The sequence below is a fragment of the Apodemus sylvaticus genome, chromosome 20 (assembly GCF_947179515.1).
Source record: "Apodemus sylvaticus chromosome 20, mApoSyl1.1, whole genome shotgun sequence".
NCBI classification, from domain to species: Eukaryota; Metazoa; Chordata; class Mammalia; order Rodentia; family Muridae; genus Apodemus; species Apodemus sylvaticus.
Genome location: NC_067491.1, coordinates 12,032,899 through 12,050,249, shown reverse-complemented (window position 1 = coordinate 12,050,249; position 17,351 = coordinate 12,032,899). Strand labels below are relative to the sequence as shown.

General features: G+C 51.6%; 1 protein-coding gene across 1 annotated transcript in view; it reads right to left on the bottom strand.

Annotated features, from left to right (window-relative positions):
* Positions 1-1,964: 1,964 nt before the first annotated feature.
* The window catches only part of Rassf3 (Ras association domain family member 3), a 68,305-nt gene continuing 52,918 nt past the window's right edge, over positions 1,965-17,351 (bottom strand). Inside the window, exons 2-5 of the mRNA XM_052165007.1 lie at positions 8,795-8,902; positions 7,783-8,005; positions 6,289-6,398; positions 1,965-4,126 (exon numbers count right to left, since the gene is read on the bottom strand). Coding sequence (XP_052020967.1) covers positions 3,977-4,126; positions 6,289-6,398; positions 7,783-8,005; positions 8,795-8,902 — 591 coding nt within the window. The 3' untranslated portion in view covers positions 1,965-3,976. The remainder of the gene's footprint in view (positions 4,127-6,288; positions 6,399-7,782; positions 8,006-8,794; positions 8,903-17,351) is intronic.

Sequence of the window (17,351 nt, the reverse complement as noted above, 5' to 3'; positions counted from 1 at the left end):
CACCCTAGAGATGGAGTCACAGGCAGAAGGTTGCAAGCACCCGGGTGCAGATGCTTGGGAACTGGTCGTTTCCAGTTCTGAAAAAGCAGTCAACACTTTTTAACCTCCAAACCATCTCTCCAGCCACACAAGATGACGATTCCTTTAGGGACAGCTCCACGATGGAGAGACGGGAAGATTTGCTTTCATGACCTGCCTCAGTGAGGAGAAATTTTTATTTCCTGCCGCAGTGAGGAGAAATTCTTATTTCTGTGCTTTGTGTTGGGGAAGGGAATGAGGAGTCAGGAATCATGTTGAGGTGCCTACCCAGAATCTTTAGAAAGAGTATGGCAAAAAAATAAAATTAAATAAAAAAATAAAATTAACTGAGTCGGGCGGTGGTGGCGCACGCCTGTAATCCCAGCACTCTGGGAGGCAGAGGCAGGTGGATTTCTGAGTTCGAGGCCAGCCTGGTCTACAGTGTGAGTTCCAGAACAGCCAGGGCTACACAGAGAAACCCCATCTCGAAAAAAACAAATCCAAATAAATAAATAAATAAAATTAATTGTCCTCCCATGGCCTGGGCCTCGTTTCAACAGGGCCTCTAGGGGGCAGCATGACAGAGAGAACACGTTATGCAGCCTTGGAGACAGAACAAGAGGGACAATGTTGCCTTCACATCCCAACAAGCCTCTCCATCCATTTGTAAAACCAGCTGCAGGAATCTAAAAGCAAGCCTGCCCTGCTGTTGAAGTGGCTTAGACTTACTGCAGGTAAACCCTGGCAAGTCAGGAATGGCGGGGTAGGGGGGGTGGGGGTTGGGGGGTGGGGGTAGAGGGGTGGGGGAATGGGGGGGGTGGACGGGGCCTCTGAGGCCCACCTGCTTCCTGCTGGTGGTCTGAACAAGAGCATCCGGACAGCTCTTTGGTGTCTGCGTGGCTCTCCACAGTTTCCCAAGGCAAACATTTGTCTTCGCAAAGAAAACAATTTTAATGTGCAGGAATAACAAAGAAAAATGACGTTTGGAAAAGCGTGTGCCCCTTCTCCAGAAAAAAACAAAAACAAAAACAAAACCATACCCTTTTAAACATTATTGAATCATGGTATGTTCTCCAAAAAACAAAAAACAATAAAACAAGAAAAGAAAGTAAAGAAAGCTTGTTACAAAACTGTGACTAAAATATACATTCACAGGGCTGGAGAATGGCTCAGCGGTTAAGAGCACTGACTGCTTTTTTGAAGGTCCTGAGTTCAAATCCCAGTAACCACATGGTGGCTCACAACCATCCATAATGAGATCTGTCGCCCTCTTCTGGAGTGTCTGAAGACAGCTACAGTGTACATATAATAAATTCTTTTTAAAAATATGCATTCACACACACACACACACACACACACATGTTATTACACATGTGTAATTACACATGTATTAGCATGTTATCATAAATAAAGACATACAAATTTATCAACTAACAACTTCAATTTTTAATAATAGAAACAATTTTGCCATTCCAGACACAATTTCAGGGGAGAAAAAAAAATCTGCCCTATAAAAATAAAACTTAAAGTCCTCAACATTATAAATATAGCTTTTAACTTCAGATTTAAAAAGCTTCCCTGTGGCCGCCCTTCATCTAACACCACCGCTCCTGTACCATCACATTCTGAAGAGAAAACAGTGTCACAGCAAGGCTTAGTTTTGTTTTACCGAAGGATCTGAACAACGTTTTTTTTTTTTTTTTTTTAAAAAAAAGCTCTTTGGCCTCTGGGGTGCTTTTTCTTCCTTTATGCTTAAAAATAAAAACCCTGCTGCTGCTGCTGCTGCTGCTGCTGCTGCCAGTGTTTGGAGAGGGAAGGTCAGTCTTCGGAGCCGCGGCCTGGCGGAGCTTCAGTACAGTGACATTTCCAGGCGTGGCGCACAGGCCATCCAGCGAGGTTTGGAGGAAGACAGAGGAGGGTGTGCTTCACACAGTCTACTTCAAGTAAAAAAAAAAAAAAAAATTCACAGACACCCATCAGCGGCCACTGCAGGTTCTAACAGTGTCTTAATCTGAGAAACTAATGCTTCACAAACGCTAAGCAGCCGCACGGCGGGCGGGAGGAGTCATCCCAAGACCAGGTGGCCTGCGACGGCGGTGGCACACAAGCCCAAGTCGAGGTCTGGATGGGAAAGCCAGGCCAGGAACCAGGAAGGTGTTCCCTGAACAACAAAGGCGGTGTGTCGGATGACCATGTCACTAACCCTCACTGACGCGAGAAAGAAATCACATGCAAAGTTGAACAAGATGCCATTCATATTTTATAGCTAGCTCTACATCCCCTCCCCAACTCTTCCTAACAGCTTAGAAGATCTGATTGTCTCGGGAGCTTGCGTGGCACAGCCCGCACTTGGATCTGCCTCCCACGGGGCGACGACATTCTCTGACACGTCAGGAGAGCCATCGCGGAGGGACAGATTCTCCTCCATCAAAGGCACGGTTCATAGAAAGGCTGGAGCACCTTGGAATTTCCAAAAGATTCCACCGGGTGTCACGTGTTAACAATTCCTTGGGAATTCATAAACAACAAGATCTATCTAGACTAGAGACAGACAGACCGACCGTGAGGCCCCTCTGGAAGCACGGAACACGTTCCCTCCGCTCTCCGGTTTGCGAGCGGCTGCGCAGAGGGAGGCCACCGAGCCTGGCTATTGCACTTGTGTCTCTTTGGTTGGAAGGAACATGCGCGCCTGTGTTAACCTAGTTCCCTAATGAACGCCTGTCGAGCGGTCGGCTGGGTGTGGACTTTTTCCTTCCTTGGGGCCCTTAGTTAAGTCTCTGAAGAGGCAAGGATGCGGTAGGACCCGGCCTTTCATCGACATACCTGTTTTTTGCTTTGTAAGAACAACTTTGGAGAATGACTGGGGCTTGGGGAGGGGGTGGGCAAAGGGGGTGGGCATGGAAAAGGAAGGGCAGTAAATGGGAAGGGTGATTGTCACAAAGTGTGCTGCAAGCCCGGGCCTCGCTACATTTCTAGCTAACAGCTGAGGGGAAGCAGCTGCCCTTACCCAAACTCCTTCTTAACTCTGTGAGCAACCTCTGTGGGGGAGGGGAGCATATATTAACAGGAGTCAGCACATGCTCAGGCCCGGCCTGCACAGGGAAGCTAAACCCCAGGCCACCGGCTCTAGCCAGCAGGTCTCGGACGGACGCCCACGTCAGGGCCCGCCTACCTACAATTTGGTTAAGGTAGAATCCTCTGAGGCTGGCTGTCATTTGGGGGTCCCTCCGTGGGGCTCAGCGCCTGGCCCTTTGGCCGTGACCCACATTTTACCACTAGCAAACCAAGCAATCCTAACTGAGCTCCGCATCGACCTGAACGCCTTTAGCTCCTTTCCAGACGCATACACCTTTCTCCTCTAACACTGACTTAGATCCACGCCACCTCCCCAGGCCCTGGGCCCTCACCCTCCTCTACCTTCCCGACTTGCTCTTTTCTTTCTTTTACAAAACTCCTCCAAAATCTTTTCCCAATCCCCCAGAGTTCCCAAATTCCTGTGTCCTTCAGTTCATGTAGGTAAACTGCTCTAACAGAACAAAAACAAGCAGGTAGTTTCACCGTAGGACGAGTACTTCAGAGTCTGCTCAGTAAAGCTCATCTTTGCATCCTGACACTGACCAAACTCACACCACTAAAGTAGCTAGAAGACGACAGGGACAGGGGCGCCAACCCAGAGTCCAGGCTCCCAAGCACTCCAGGACGCCCCGGCGGCCACCGCAGGCTCACAGCTTGCAAGAGGTAACATCGCCATGCCAGGCCAGAACAAGCTTGCAGAGTCCCTTGTGCCAATCCGTGAGGCGCGGGTGCTGCGTGAGACCAGGCTTTGAGAACTGTGTCTACAGAGAAAAGAGGAAGACCCGGCGTGGGGGGCAGGAGGACAGCTCTCCGAGAAGAGAGGCAATCAGGCACTCTCTCAGCGTCCCGAGCTGTGCCTTCCAGGCAGGAGCAGCCCTCCGCCCTAGCCGGGCTTCCACACCTCGCCCAGCGCCTCCTCCAGCTTCTGCCTGTAGGCCGTGTAGCGCCGCTTCAGGCTCTGCAGCTGCTCGTCTTCCTCCTTGTCCAGGATGCGCAAGAAGTTGTGCAGCTCCGGGAGGCTGAAGGCTTCCCACTGTTGGGGGACAGAGAGGAATACGCCATGACAAATCCAGGGACAAGCCAGGCAGGACAGGCGCACGTCGGCGTCCTCCCACCGCCAGGACAAGGCTTTGCTGTGTTGCAGAGTCTAGTCTTGAACTCATGATCTTCCTGCCTCGGCCTCCTGAGCGCTAGTTTGACACCAAGCCCCGCAGAAGACTGAGGTAGGGCTGCCCTCACCCCCCAGTCCAACCCCACAGAGAATCAGCTCCCACATCTGTGGCTGCAGACATCAGTCTTGCCTCCCTCTCAGACTCCTCAACTCCACACTGTTCTGCAGCCTACCTACAACCCCCCTACCACCTACAACCCCCGTACCCCCTACAGCCCCCCACACCCCTACAGCTCTCCTACAGTCCCCTGTACCCCCTATAGCTCCCTACATTCCCTGCACCCCCTACATCCCCTGCATCCCCTGTAGCCCCCCTGCATCCCCTGTACCCCCTACAGCCCCCCGTACCCCCTGTACCCCCTACAGCCAAATGGAGCTGCTTTCTCCAAGGCTGCTGCGCCAGCTCTCCTCACCCGCTCCCCGCCCTGCACAGCTCCTTCCCCGCCTTCTTGCTCTCTCCGGCTCCCTCTGACCTCAGCCCTCCCCAACATGCTTCACAGCTGGTACCTCCTGAACATGAGAAATGCGCTGCCTTCCAGCCCCGCCCGCCCTCAGGGGTGCACGGTCCTCGCTTGGCTTGGCCTCCCAATCTCCTGCCCGGCCTCAGCTCACACCCAACCTTCCTGAGGAGGCTTCCGGGACCTTTGCCCTCCCTTTCCACCCAAGGCTAGGTTGATTATTATTATTATTATTATTATCATTATTATTATTATTAGCAGGTCTCTCTGAGCCACAGGGAAGCCCCGCTCACAAGCGAGACTGTGAGGATAAAACACCTTGCTTAGTTAGCGTCTCGCTCACCTACGCCTGCCCCCCACAGCAGCCAGATGAGCCGCTACCTGGAGTCCAGTTCCTGGAACCTGAGTTCTCTCCACTAACAGCACCCCTCCCTACAGCAGGCACAGACCCACAAGACAGACACACACACACACACACACACACAGACACACACTGAGTTCTCTCCACTAACAGTACTCCTCCCTACAGCAGGCACAAACCCACAAGACAGACAGACAGACAGACAGACACACACACACAAAGACACACACTGAGTTCTCTCCACTAACAGTACCCCTCCCTACAGCAGGCACAAACCCACAAGACAGACAGACAGACAGACAGACAGACACACACACACACTGAGTTCTCTCCACTAACAGCACCCCTCCCTACAGCAGGCACAAACCCACAAGACAGACAGACAGACACACACACACACATACACACACACACTGAGTTCTCTCCACTAACAGCACCCCTCCCTACAGCAGGCACACACTCACAAGACAGACAGACAGACAGACAGACACACACACACACACACACACACACACACACACACTGGAGAGAGCAGCGAGATGCCCCAGGAGTTAACAGCTCGCCTTGCCAAACCTGACAACTTGAGCTTCACCTCTGGGACCCACAAGAGAGGAGAGTCTGCGGGTTGCTCCCTAGCTCCACACGTATGACCTATGACTCGGCAAGTGCACCAGCCACACAGCCGCACAAAACAATAAAACAATTTTAAAAACAAAAGGTTTTTCCCCCTTTTAAAATCAGTAAACATCAAGGAAATTGCTATGTAAAAAACCCAGTGACCCAAGTTCTTCCCTGTGACCCACTGAGATGTGGAAGGTTGACCTGCTGTGGTACACATGCCTGCAAAATACACACACACACACACACACACACACACACAAATGAGAAGAATAACTAGTTTTAAGGAAGCGTTAGTCAGCTTTCTAGACCTTCTGAGTGGAAGGCTGGGGTCATCAGAAGCTCTGATCATGCTATGTCCCTGTCTATCCACAGCCCAGGGCCCCTGACTGGGCCGGCGAGCCTGTTCTCAGTGTCGTGGACTGTTCCACGGGACACCTCACACGTCTCCAGGATCGCTGGCCTGCGACAGATGATGTACAAGGCAGCCTGAAATCGTTTTCAACAGACACCCCCATACATTCTCCTGGGAGACCCCAATCTATCCCTGTGCCATCTGATGCCACCGTGGACGGTCCCTCACTCACCTCTCCAATTTCGTGTTCCCGAAGAACAAAACTAAGCGTGTCTGTTCTGGGCCCTGCGACCAGACGCAGGTACAGCGGGTGTTCCCGGTCCGACAGCTTGCAGGCATACACTGGGAAGGGAGACAAACGGCGCGTTACAGGGGACTCCAGTGTGGCGTGTGGCCGCATCACACACACAGGCACGTGTGCGCACACAATCGGGACACGCCACAGTAACAGGTACTTCCCACCCACCCCCCCCCCCACCCCCCCGCTCTAGATCACCATTCTATCACACTAACACCACAGGCTCACAGGGCACAGACTGCCCAGTGAACACCAGGACGTGAAGAGGAAGAAATAAACTCCACAAATAAGATAAAGTAGGAATTTGCATCAAGCATGCTATGGGGATTCCATCCCTCCTTTCAGAAAGAGGGGACACTTTGGGGTAGGGGAGGGACCGTAGCCCCTTTACAAACTATGAAAACATCTCAACCAAACAACATGATCTCAAAGCTCCAGGGGCAACCGCCTTTGCAGACTAAGGGCTGACAGCCAGCAGGCGACAGCACACAGTGCACTCTCACATCCAAAGATTTGTCACCCATGGGGGCGCAGTTCAGCTGGACACTGCCATTGTAGACTGTGTGGCTGACGTCCACCTGTGCTGGCAAAGTTGTTGGCAAGCTAAAAATGTCATCAGGCCTTCCTTGTGTCCCTGGCACTTCAGAGGCAACGGCATTATAGTTTCCTGGTGGCTGCCCCTCCCCCGCCAGGCTGCCGAGCCTGTGGCTTCTGACCTGCTCGAAGAACCTGTGTTCAACAAATGTATACTCTTGGAAAAAGCAGTGTGTCACCCCGTGCAGCTAAAGGACATTACTATCTTGTCAAAGTCAGTACATTGTCTTCTATGGCTGCTTTGGGCTTTTCCCAGAGAAAACTTAAGTAGCACGGATCAGAGACACCAGCTTGCATTCAAACCCCCTCTGGGAGATCCCATCCCATTTCATGAGGTAATCTAATGTCTGTTCTACCACTGGGCATGCGTGTAAGTTCAGGTAGACCAAAGGTCAACACTCACTTGGTTTTATATGTGAGTTGTACATGTGCCTCTTGGCCTAGTGAGTCTTAGCATGTACACATGACCTTCAAATGTAAAAGCATTACTGAAAACTTCAACTACCTAAGTGTTCTTTGGTGTGCTGAAGGCCATTGCAATCATTGCTACCACACCCTCACCAAACCTGTCCCTGTGTGTGTCACACCACCAAATCCTCCGCACATGCCTGCTGCATGCAGATGCCTCAAAGCCCCTCAGACCTAACACTTTTGAAATTTCAATTCAAAAATACAAAGAGCCAGCAATCGTGAAGATCTGCCATCAGAGCGTGGCTTCCACAGTCCGTCCCTGGCCTCTGACGGACAGTCAGACACGGCTCTATCAACTGGCCTCCTGCTAATGAGAGAGACAGGAACAGAAGGGCCAGTTTCATTTGAAGTGTGGCCACGTACCTTGGTCCTCCCTGTGACAACGCTTATAAAGCGCAAACTTGGTGGGACTCTCGGTCACCAGAAACTTCCTGAGCAGGGCCTCGATCACTTCGCCCACGGTGTTGGTGCTGCTGATGTGGAGCGTGTTCATACAGCCGCTGCTGCTGGGGCTGGGAGGGGCCTGGGCGGGTTTGCAGAGTTCCATCTGCACCTTAATGAAGCCAGTGTAGATCCCGTTTGAATTCTGAAGAATGAAGAAAGGTCGCACTGAGCGGGAAGGGATCTAAGCCACACGGGAAGGCGAACAGCTTTTACCCATTTTTGTCTCTCAAACAGTTTCACCAAAGAGTGCAGAGAGGGGCTACCTCAGTGGGGGACTGACACAAGATCTGCAGGGCAGATGCAGCGGAGGAAAGCCCCGCCTGGGAACACGCTGGCCCTGGAGCACTAGCTCTGAGGTTCGCGCTTCCGAAGCCTCCTACGATGGATCAGCACCCACTGAAGAAGACACGGTCCTGAGTGGCACTCGCCTGCCAGACCAGACCTGCCTCGAAGCCTGGAATATATCTCAGCTCGGAGCTCAATACCAACCTTCCACAAGAAGGAAGGTCACGGTGAGGGCCCCGAGACACCCAAGTCTGCAATGAGTTGACACTAGGAAAACAGGCTGGCTTTATTCCCGGTGGCAAGGGGCACATAGCAGATGACACTTCTGCTACACACTTGTAGACACTCATTAGTGCCCAGCATGCCCAGCGGGTCAGGCACCCCCACCTCCCACCTGGTCAGGGCGGGGTCCCTCACTCTGTTCTTGCCATGGCGGTGGCTGGTGCTGCTCTTGGGTATTCCAGGCTACCAGTCCTGAAGGCCCCTATCACCACATCTGCCCTCTTCATGAGTCTCGGGGGTCAAACCTGCCAGCCTGTACTTACACACACACACACACACACACACACACACACACACACCCTGGCCCAGCCTTGTCCCTATCGTCTTCCTGTGAGAGCCAGGCAAACCAGGAAGGAATACTTGCCAAGGTCATCTTCAGCTTGTCTGTGACGGCTGAATTGTATTTATGAACTTTCTCTTTGATTTCCTCTTTGCTGAGGTAATTGTGTGTTTCTTTCTCTTTCTCCACATCCTAGAAAAGAAACAAACCACGATCATGCATGAACAACCACGGGTGGGGGGAGGGGGAGGGAGAACGTGCAGATAAACCAGGATTCATCTGTGTTCCACAGAAGAGCAGCCAGGCGCAATTCTCCCCCAGACACAGGCAACTCTAGTTTATCACCCAGCACAGAGGGTCTGTCTGCCAAGCACACCTCCTTCTTCATACCTGTCTTCCTAGGGGTAGCGGAATGAAGTCACTCCACCAGCACGAGAAACAGCACCTCATTAACTATTATCTCTCAAATCTGTCTTTGCTAAATTCCTTCTGTAAAAATAGAGTTCTGAAGAGTACCTGCTACTGGGCATTCCTACCTCTAAGGGTTGTTTGTTTATTTGCATGTTTGCTTTTGAGACAGGGTCTCATTACGTGGCCCTGGCTGGCCTGGAACTTGCTCTATAAACTAGGTTGGCCTAGAACTACTAACAGAGACCTGCCTGCCCCTGCTTCCCGAGTGCTGAGATTAAGGTTGTGAGCCACTTTGCCTAGCACACCCAAAGCCTCTCTGAAGCACATTTTATTAATGTCACAGTCTCTACATCTTTATAGTATGCATTAGCAGAAAGTAGGGAATGAATACTAAGTTACTGGCAGTAATCACCAACCACTGACTGTGCACAACTACCAGAGGGTATATTTACCTTCCAAATAGTCTCTGTGCCAAGATGGAAGTGACCAGGCTCCCTCTACCCCGCCACCCTGCCCACTTGTCCCAACCCTATACTTTTTGGCCTTTCTTTCCCCATAACATGAAAGGGGAAATACTTACTGATTAAATTAGTTAATTTCTCTCCTGATCCTTTAGAATTCAGTAATAATCTATGATCTAAAGACCTCAATCAGTGCATATATGTGCAACTTGACAAAAGGTAGAAGAAACTTCAAGTGAGAAAATGCTCCCCCCCATTGAACAAGTGAGCCCATGGCACTTTTTCTTGATTGGATGATTGATGTGGGAGGACCCAGCCCACTGTGGGCGGAGCCACACAGGCACTGGTGGTCTTGGGCGCTATACAAAAGCAAGCCAGGCAAGCCAGTAAGTGGCTGACCTCGATGGCCTCCGCCATCAGTTCCTGCCTGGAGCTCTGACAGGCTGACTCCTCTAGATGATGCGCTACACAGTCTAGGAAAATGTAAACCCTTTTCCTCCCCAAGCTGCTTTTGGTCATAGTGGCTCATGCCAGCAATGGAACCCTAACTTAGCCACGGTGTAGCCATGTAACCACAGTACCTAACCCGCCAGGTACAGCCATGTAACCACGGTGCCTAACCTGCCAGGTACAGCCATGTAACCACAGTACCTAACCCACCAGGTGCAGCCATGTAACCATGGTACCTAACCCGCCAGGTGCAGCCATGTAACCACGGTACGTAACCCGCCAGGTGCAGCCATGTAACCACGGTACCTAACCCGCCAGGTGCAGCCATGTAACCATGGTACCTAACCTGCCAGGTGCAGCCATGTAACCACGGTACCTAACCCACCAGGTGCAGCCATGTAACCATGGTACCTAACCCACCAGGTGCAGCCATGTAACCACGGTACCTAACCCTAGTGTCTGGTGAATCAAGGACACCAGACACCGGATTGGGTCACGTCATTACCTAACAGCCCGCAAAGCTGGCGTAATTACCCCAGTGTCCACCATACAGAACTGAGTTCTAGCGAGTGAGTTAACTCGCCAGAAGAGACTTAGCTGCTGAGTCGAACCTCATTCCACAGCCCGCCAATGCTCAGCAACTCAGCTCTGGCAGCCTGTAAGACTCTCCACATGGGCATTTCAGCTACTACTTCCTCAAAAAAAAGAGCTAGCTAGTCTCTCCGTGGTACAGACAGGAAACCGGAGAGGTCTGCAGAGTCCATCAGCCCTTCTGAGAAGTCCCCACTAGTTACCAGAACAAGTTCTAACTCAATTCAGACCCTAGGTCCTTTCCACTAAACTAAGCGGGTCTCCAAGGCTCTGGTGTAGACAAGCATTGGGAAATGCAAACAGCGTGTGTACAGTCGGGTTCAAACTCAAGGAACAGATTGGGGAAAGAACGTATGAAGGTCCGCCTGCTCCAGGCTCCTGGCTGGGTGGGCATTCTCCGGCCAGGCAATTATTCTACGGGTGGCAATGGCACACACATACCAGTCGCAAATGGTCACTGTGGAACCCGCCAGAGGAATGCCATCCCGAATACAGAGTGGCTCCTGGGCAAGCATTCTGGCAAGACCGGGCTCCGTTCCTGACGTTCTTTAGTCCACCCCGGGGCCTCGGGGCTTGCTCGGCCCTCTTCGTTTGCTCATTTCCTGCTAAGTGACATCTGGAGAGCTCCCGACCTCAGGATCTTTGCAGCGCCCGTCTGCAAAGATCTGATCTGATCTGATGGTTGTTTTCTCTTAAGACCAAGGAAGGGCCCAGGCTCCGGGTTAGGGACCAAGGATGCCATAGGGCCCCAGACCACTAACTGCACACATCGGCACGACATGTGTATTGGGGCTCCCCTCGGGTGAGAATCCTGAGGAAGGGGTTGAAGGGGGCGAGGGAGTGCCGGACAACAAAGACAAGCACCAGGGCTTAGGCGCCTCAGACCAGAAGCCCACAGGCCCTATGGGAAAGATCAAAGGCACCATGACCCCAGGATAACCCACGCCTGAGCACAGAGGAGGAGCGACTCCAGACAGTTATCTTTACTTTTCAGAGACTAAACCTACGACGGAAGAGTGGAAGGGTTGGCGCTCGCTCTGGGCCCTAGGGACTCCAGGATTGAGCACTTTGTTATTCAAAGATCAACCGGACAGTAAATCCTAGGATTTTAAAAAATCCTGGCTTTTTAAAAAAGATAAGCTGGTGGGGGTGGGGTAGGGGAAGGGTATCTATTCATGCACCAATCATGCGGGCTTGGGTTCCAGGAGGGTGGGGTAGGAGACATGGGGACTCCCTGCAGCTGTCACCTCAAGGTGCCTGTTCTCTGGGTAGCCTGGCACAGCGAGCACAGATGGGGCGGGGCGGGGCGGGGCGGGGCGGGTTGGAGATGACACTAACATCAGAAAGGGCCCAAACTGGAGAAGGACTGCACCTTGGAAGACTTCTGGGTTGTTTAAGCCTTTCCAAGACTCCTCTGTCTGCCAGCCCGGGAAAGAACCCTCCAAATACACGCACATTCCCGAGGCGCCTGGGGAGGGGCAGAGGGGTGGGAAGGAAACCGGCAAAGCTCAGAGCAGGGTGAAGCAGTGGCACCACAGACGATAAACAGGATTCTCTCTGTGGCAGGACGGGGAGGGAGGGCCTGCCGGTGACTTAAGCATGGTTATTGCCCTTGGCAGTCAGGGAGGGGCTGGCGCCACACCCCGGAGCATCGGCCAGGCAGGTTACAAGTCATTTTTGTCTGAGGCCACAAGGAGAGCTCAGTCATGCAAAATTCTCTGACCCCATCCCTGGCACTTCAGCCCCTGTGCCCAAGGAGCATCATGTGGGTCAGACTCCCCTCCAGGGCGGGGCCCCACCTCCAGGTACTCTCGTCTTCTCACAAGTGAACTTTCTCAGAAGACACACCCGCCTACCTCACAGACACAGAGACCTGAGTCCAAGGCACATTTTTTCTCATGGGCTTTCCAGGGATAGACTGATCCCCTACAAGTCTGAGAGGAGAGTCTGAGAATCACTTAGACTTTCTGGTTAACTCTGAAGCTATATCAGAAACAACAACAACAACAAAAAACCACTGAACAACAAGACTCAAACAGCTGGGCTGTTTGACACAGAATGAGGCAGGTGGACCTGTGGGTTTGGGGTCAGCCTGGGACTTACAGGACAGCCAGGGCTACACAGAAAAACCTCATCTTGAAAAACAAAACAAAACAAAACAAAACCACAAACAATCAAAAACCCCAAAAGTTCAAACCATAAAGAGCAAATACAAGAGGCTTCAAGGTTGAGATGCTTCAAGGTTGAGATGAATACGCCCCCATCACTACCTCCAATTTAGCTTAGTAAAGAAATCTGAATTGTGGGTCACACATACTTAGGTCTGAAATCACGGCTCTGCCACCTTCTAGCTGTGACCAAAGGCAAGTCACGGGACCTCTCTGAGCCTTGGCTTTCTCATCTCTGTGAAATGTGTAAAAACAATACCTACTTTATAAACCGAGAGGACACCATACCAGCCATCATCCAACAATTATTTATTGGTGTCCGCTGGTGCCAAGCCGGTTTTCAAGCTGTGAAAGGCAGTTGTGATCCCTGCCTTCCTGCCCCTCCTGGCTGACAGCCTGGTGAAGCCTGCTTTACTCCCTGGGCCCCACCCACCCATACCAGCTGATTGCTTCACTTGCGAACAAAGATAATAAGACAGGACTAGGGATATAGGTCATGGGTAGAGCACTGTGTGAGACACCCAGGGTCTCGGGTACTATAGCATGAGGGTCTTTAGAAATGGCTCGGTGGGTCGGTGGGTAAGCATGCAAGTGTGAAGACCCAAGTTTGAATCCCCAGAGAAGTTGGGCACAGCAGTTCACACCTGCAATCTCCTGTAACGAGATGGAGACAGAGTCAGGATGGTCCCTGAACACTGTAGGACAGTTAGTCTGCAATATGCAGCGGCAACCAACAGAGACCCTGTCCCAAAATCCACACGAGAGAGGCCCCCACCCTCCAAACACCTGCCCATTCACGAGTGTGCCACACCCACAAATATTAAAGTTCAAAAAGGGAAAGAAAGAGAAGCAAGCTACAGATCTTCCCCTGCAGCTAGAGGAAGTTAAAAAACAAAACAAAAAACCAGACTGTCCAAGGAGAGAGGAAGGACAGAAGGACAGTGGGTGGGGCATCCCCACCCTCCTCCAGGCTCTCTGACACCCAACGGATCTGGGTCTAGCCTGCATTAGTCAAGGGTAACCTGACCAGTCCTACAAGTGCTTTCTGTCCAGCCTAGACTGAAACCATAAATTCCCGCTTTTCGTCTCTCCTCCAGCTCTGAAAACAGGCTACTTACTGCCTACTGACGTCTGGGATTCCAGTTGCATAGAGACAGACCGAGTTCCGGACTCAGAATTACGCAGAATAAAGTATCTAGCCTTGTCCATCCTAAAACAGCCCATTTCCTGGAGCAGGGGCCCTGGCTGCAGATGGGACTCAGGGCCAGTTAAGGTGAACTGGATCCAGGCACTGACTGTGATGATCATTCCTGCCAGGCCTGCTTCCAGGGAGGGAGGAACACAGTGTACGGTGGGACCCTGGTGGTTAATTTCACATGTCGGCTTGGTTGGGTTGAGACACACAGCGCATTCCTGAGGCACGCTGTGTGCATGTTGGCACCTGCAGTGGATTAACAGAGACCCCCCCCAAATGTGGGCAGCCCAGTCCCACCGACTGGAGGGCCTGGTCTGAGGTAAAAGGGGTCGGAGATAAGGCAGCTAAGCCCTTCCCCTTCCTCAGCTTCCGGTGAGCATCACAGCCCTGGTGACTCCAGCATGACAGTCGCTTGAACTTGGGGGCGTTGGGGGGTGGGAGACACACCCTTTCTCCCCTAAATTGCTTTGGCCATGCATATCTGGTTGTAGCCACAAGAAAAGTAACAACACAGGGATCCAAGCTAGAGAGGATCATTCTCTGCAGAGAGGGGCTCCTTCTGCTGCAGTCCTGAAGTGGGTTCACAAGGCAGTGGCGCCAGGCAGATCTGTGAGAGTTCAAGGCCAGCCGGGTCTACATAAAGAGAGACCCTGCCTCAACCCCCCACCCTTGAAAAAAGAAACAAGTTCATAGGGTGCAGAGCAAGTAAAGACAGGGCTGATGTGCTTTAAAAAAAAAAAAAGGCTGGCACTTGGGAGGCAGAGGCAGGTGGATTTCTGAGTTCAAGACCAGCCTGGTCTACAGAGTGAGTTTCAGGACAACCAGGGCTATACAGAGAAACCCTGTCTCAAAAAACAAAACAAAACAAAGCAAAAAGTCCTTGTCGTCCCCCCCATCCCCCCCCAGTGGTGGTGCACGGAGGGTGGGGGTGGGGGATGGGGGAACAGGGTGGAGGCAGGTGGACTGATTCTCTGTAAGTTCGAGGCCAGCCTAGTCTACAGAGGTACCTAGAGAACAGAGAAACCCTGTCTCCAAACAAGCAAAAGATTATTGTTTTCCTAGGGAATGGGGAGGTTTTCTTTGGTCTTGAGATAGGATCTCCTGAATCCAGGCTGGCTGTAGAGTTGTTACGTATGTAGCCCAAGGTGTCCCTCCTGCCTCCACATCTAGTACTGGGGTTATAGGCAAGCCTCACAAGACTGACTCCAAGGCTGATTGAAAACATGCATTTACACACTCCTCACCTGAGTTCTAAAGTATAACAAGCAGTAGGCAGCTTTGGTGAGAAGTCTCTTAGGTCCACAATGGAGACCCCAGGATGGGCTGAATGCCGACGGGGCTGTCAGACAAAGTCAAAGCTGCAAGGTCCTAAGAGGGCCCTGAGGACCCCCAGCCAGTCTTGCCTAACCCCTGTGAATGTAAGGAGGGCTGGAGAGGACACATCTGTGTTTACCTCGGCTGCCTGTCTAACTCTCCCGCTAGGATACTGAAGGAGGCAGACACTACAAGTCTTTTCAAGGGTCAACTTTTCCATCAGTACCATGGCCACCCAGCAGCCTTTCCAGGAGCATGGGGTGTCCGAGCCTACTGCAGGCAGGAGTTACATGAGGCTTCCAAGTGTGAAAGGAGGAAACTAATTGCAAACATCTTTTAATTGCTCCACTGAACCACACAAATCTAGAAAACAACCTGCTCTTGCCAATAACCGTGGAGAGACAAAAAGCACCAAGAGAAAGAACAATGTGCTAGGAAACAATGTAACAGGATGCTAACCTGCAAACACCTGCTGGGGCACACAGAACTGTACTGAGCGCAAGACTCCAATCTGCAGCTCCCTCCCTCCCGGGATGCGCAGGGTGGGCCTGTGACCTCTAAAGTGCACTCCTGCATGCAGAGCCTCAGGTGCCAGTCCAGAGAGAATCTGTGTTTCCCTTGCTGTGTGGTCCTGGCATGTTGGTTTGAGCTGGCCACTCAGCTGTTGGGATTGCTGTCCCGCCAGATGGAGGGAGACTCTTGTAGCTGGCAAGCTTCAGAGAGAGAACTCCCTTTCCAGTCCTGTGAGGATTAGGGAGTCTATCTTGCCTGAATTCAACTGGTAGGCAGGCAACCCTATGTAGCCATGAGATACTGAGCATGCGCTCTCCTGGTCAACCCCCACTCAGTCATCCCTGTAGCAACAGATGAGCCAACACTGCCTCAGGCAGAAAAGCAAACAGAGAACTGAAGGAGATGGAAGTGTGGGTGCCAGAGAGGTCGAGGGACCCGTGTCTCCCTAAAGAGTGGTGGTCAGTCCTTCGATAGACAGGACACACACACTCTTGTACTTCATTCATGGCCCCCCACATCATCCCAATAAAGATGCCCGGTGGCGGCTGGAGAGATGGCTCAGCGGTTAAGAGCACCGTCTGCTCTTCGGAAGGTCCTGAGTTCAATTCCCAGCAACCACATGGTGGCTCACAACCATCAGTAACGAGATCTGACGCCCTCTTCTGTGAAGACAGCTACAATGTACTTACATATAATATATAAATAAACCTTAAAAAAAATGCCAAGTGGCCTTTAGAATGGCTACCAGCTCTGGAAAGTCCTGCAGTTAAGGAATCAGTAAAAGCACCCAGCAAAGAAGAGGCGTTTAGCAATGCCGTGAACATGGCGGTGGTTAATTGTGACCCAATAATCGCATTAAGCAGGAGCAGGTTTTCCCCCTTTATCATGGAGCCAGCTTCCAGTTTCCATTCGAAGCCTTCAGTCTGATGGCGGAGTGTTACAGCTTTAGTGTCTTAGTAACTGGTCACTTCGTCTGTATTCTGGGAGGGGTGTAGGGCGTGGTGGTACTAGTGACCCAATATACATCAGTCAAGCTTGTTAATTTGAGGCATCCTTTGTCCCTGAGGCTACTGATTAACAATCAAAATGACATCAGAGGATACCAGAGGTGGGTTTTTTGGGCTATTCAGTAAAAAAGAAAAAAAAATTAATGCAGGGAGGTGGTGCAGGCCTTAAATTCTATCACTTGGGAAGCAGAAGCGGGCAGATCTCTTGATCTGTTCTGCCTTGCCAAGACAGTCTGTTCTACAGATCAAGTTCCAGGACAACCAGGGCTACACACAGAAATCATGGGGTTTTGGGGGAGTGGGGGGGGGGAACAGCTGGGCAGTGGTGGCGCACGCCTTTAATCCCAGCACTTGGGAGGCAGAGGCAGGCGGATTTCTGAGTTCAAGGCCAGCCTGGTCTACAGAGTGAGTTCCAGGACAGCCAGGGCTACACAGAGAAACCCTGTCTCGAAAAATAATAAAAACAAAAACAAAACAGAAAACAATCAAACAAATGAAAGTTAAATGGATGATAAAAATAGGGCAGCTGCT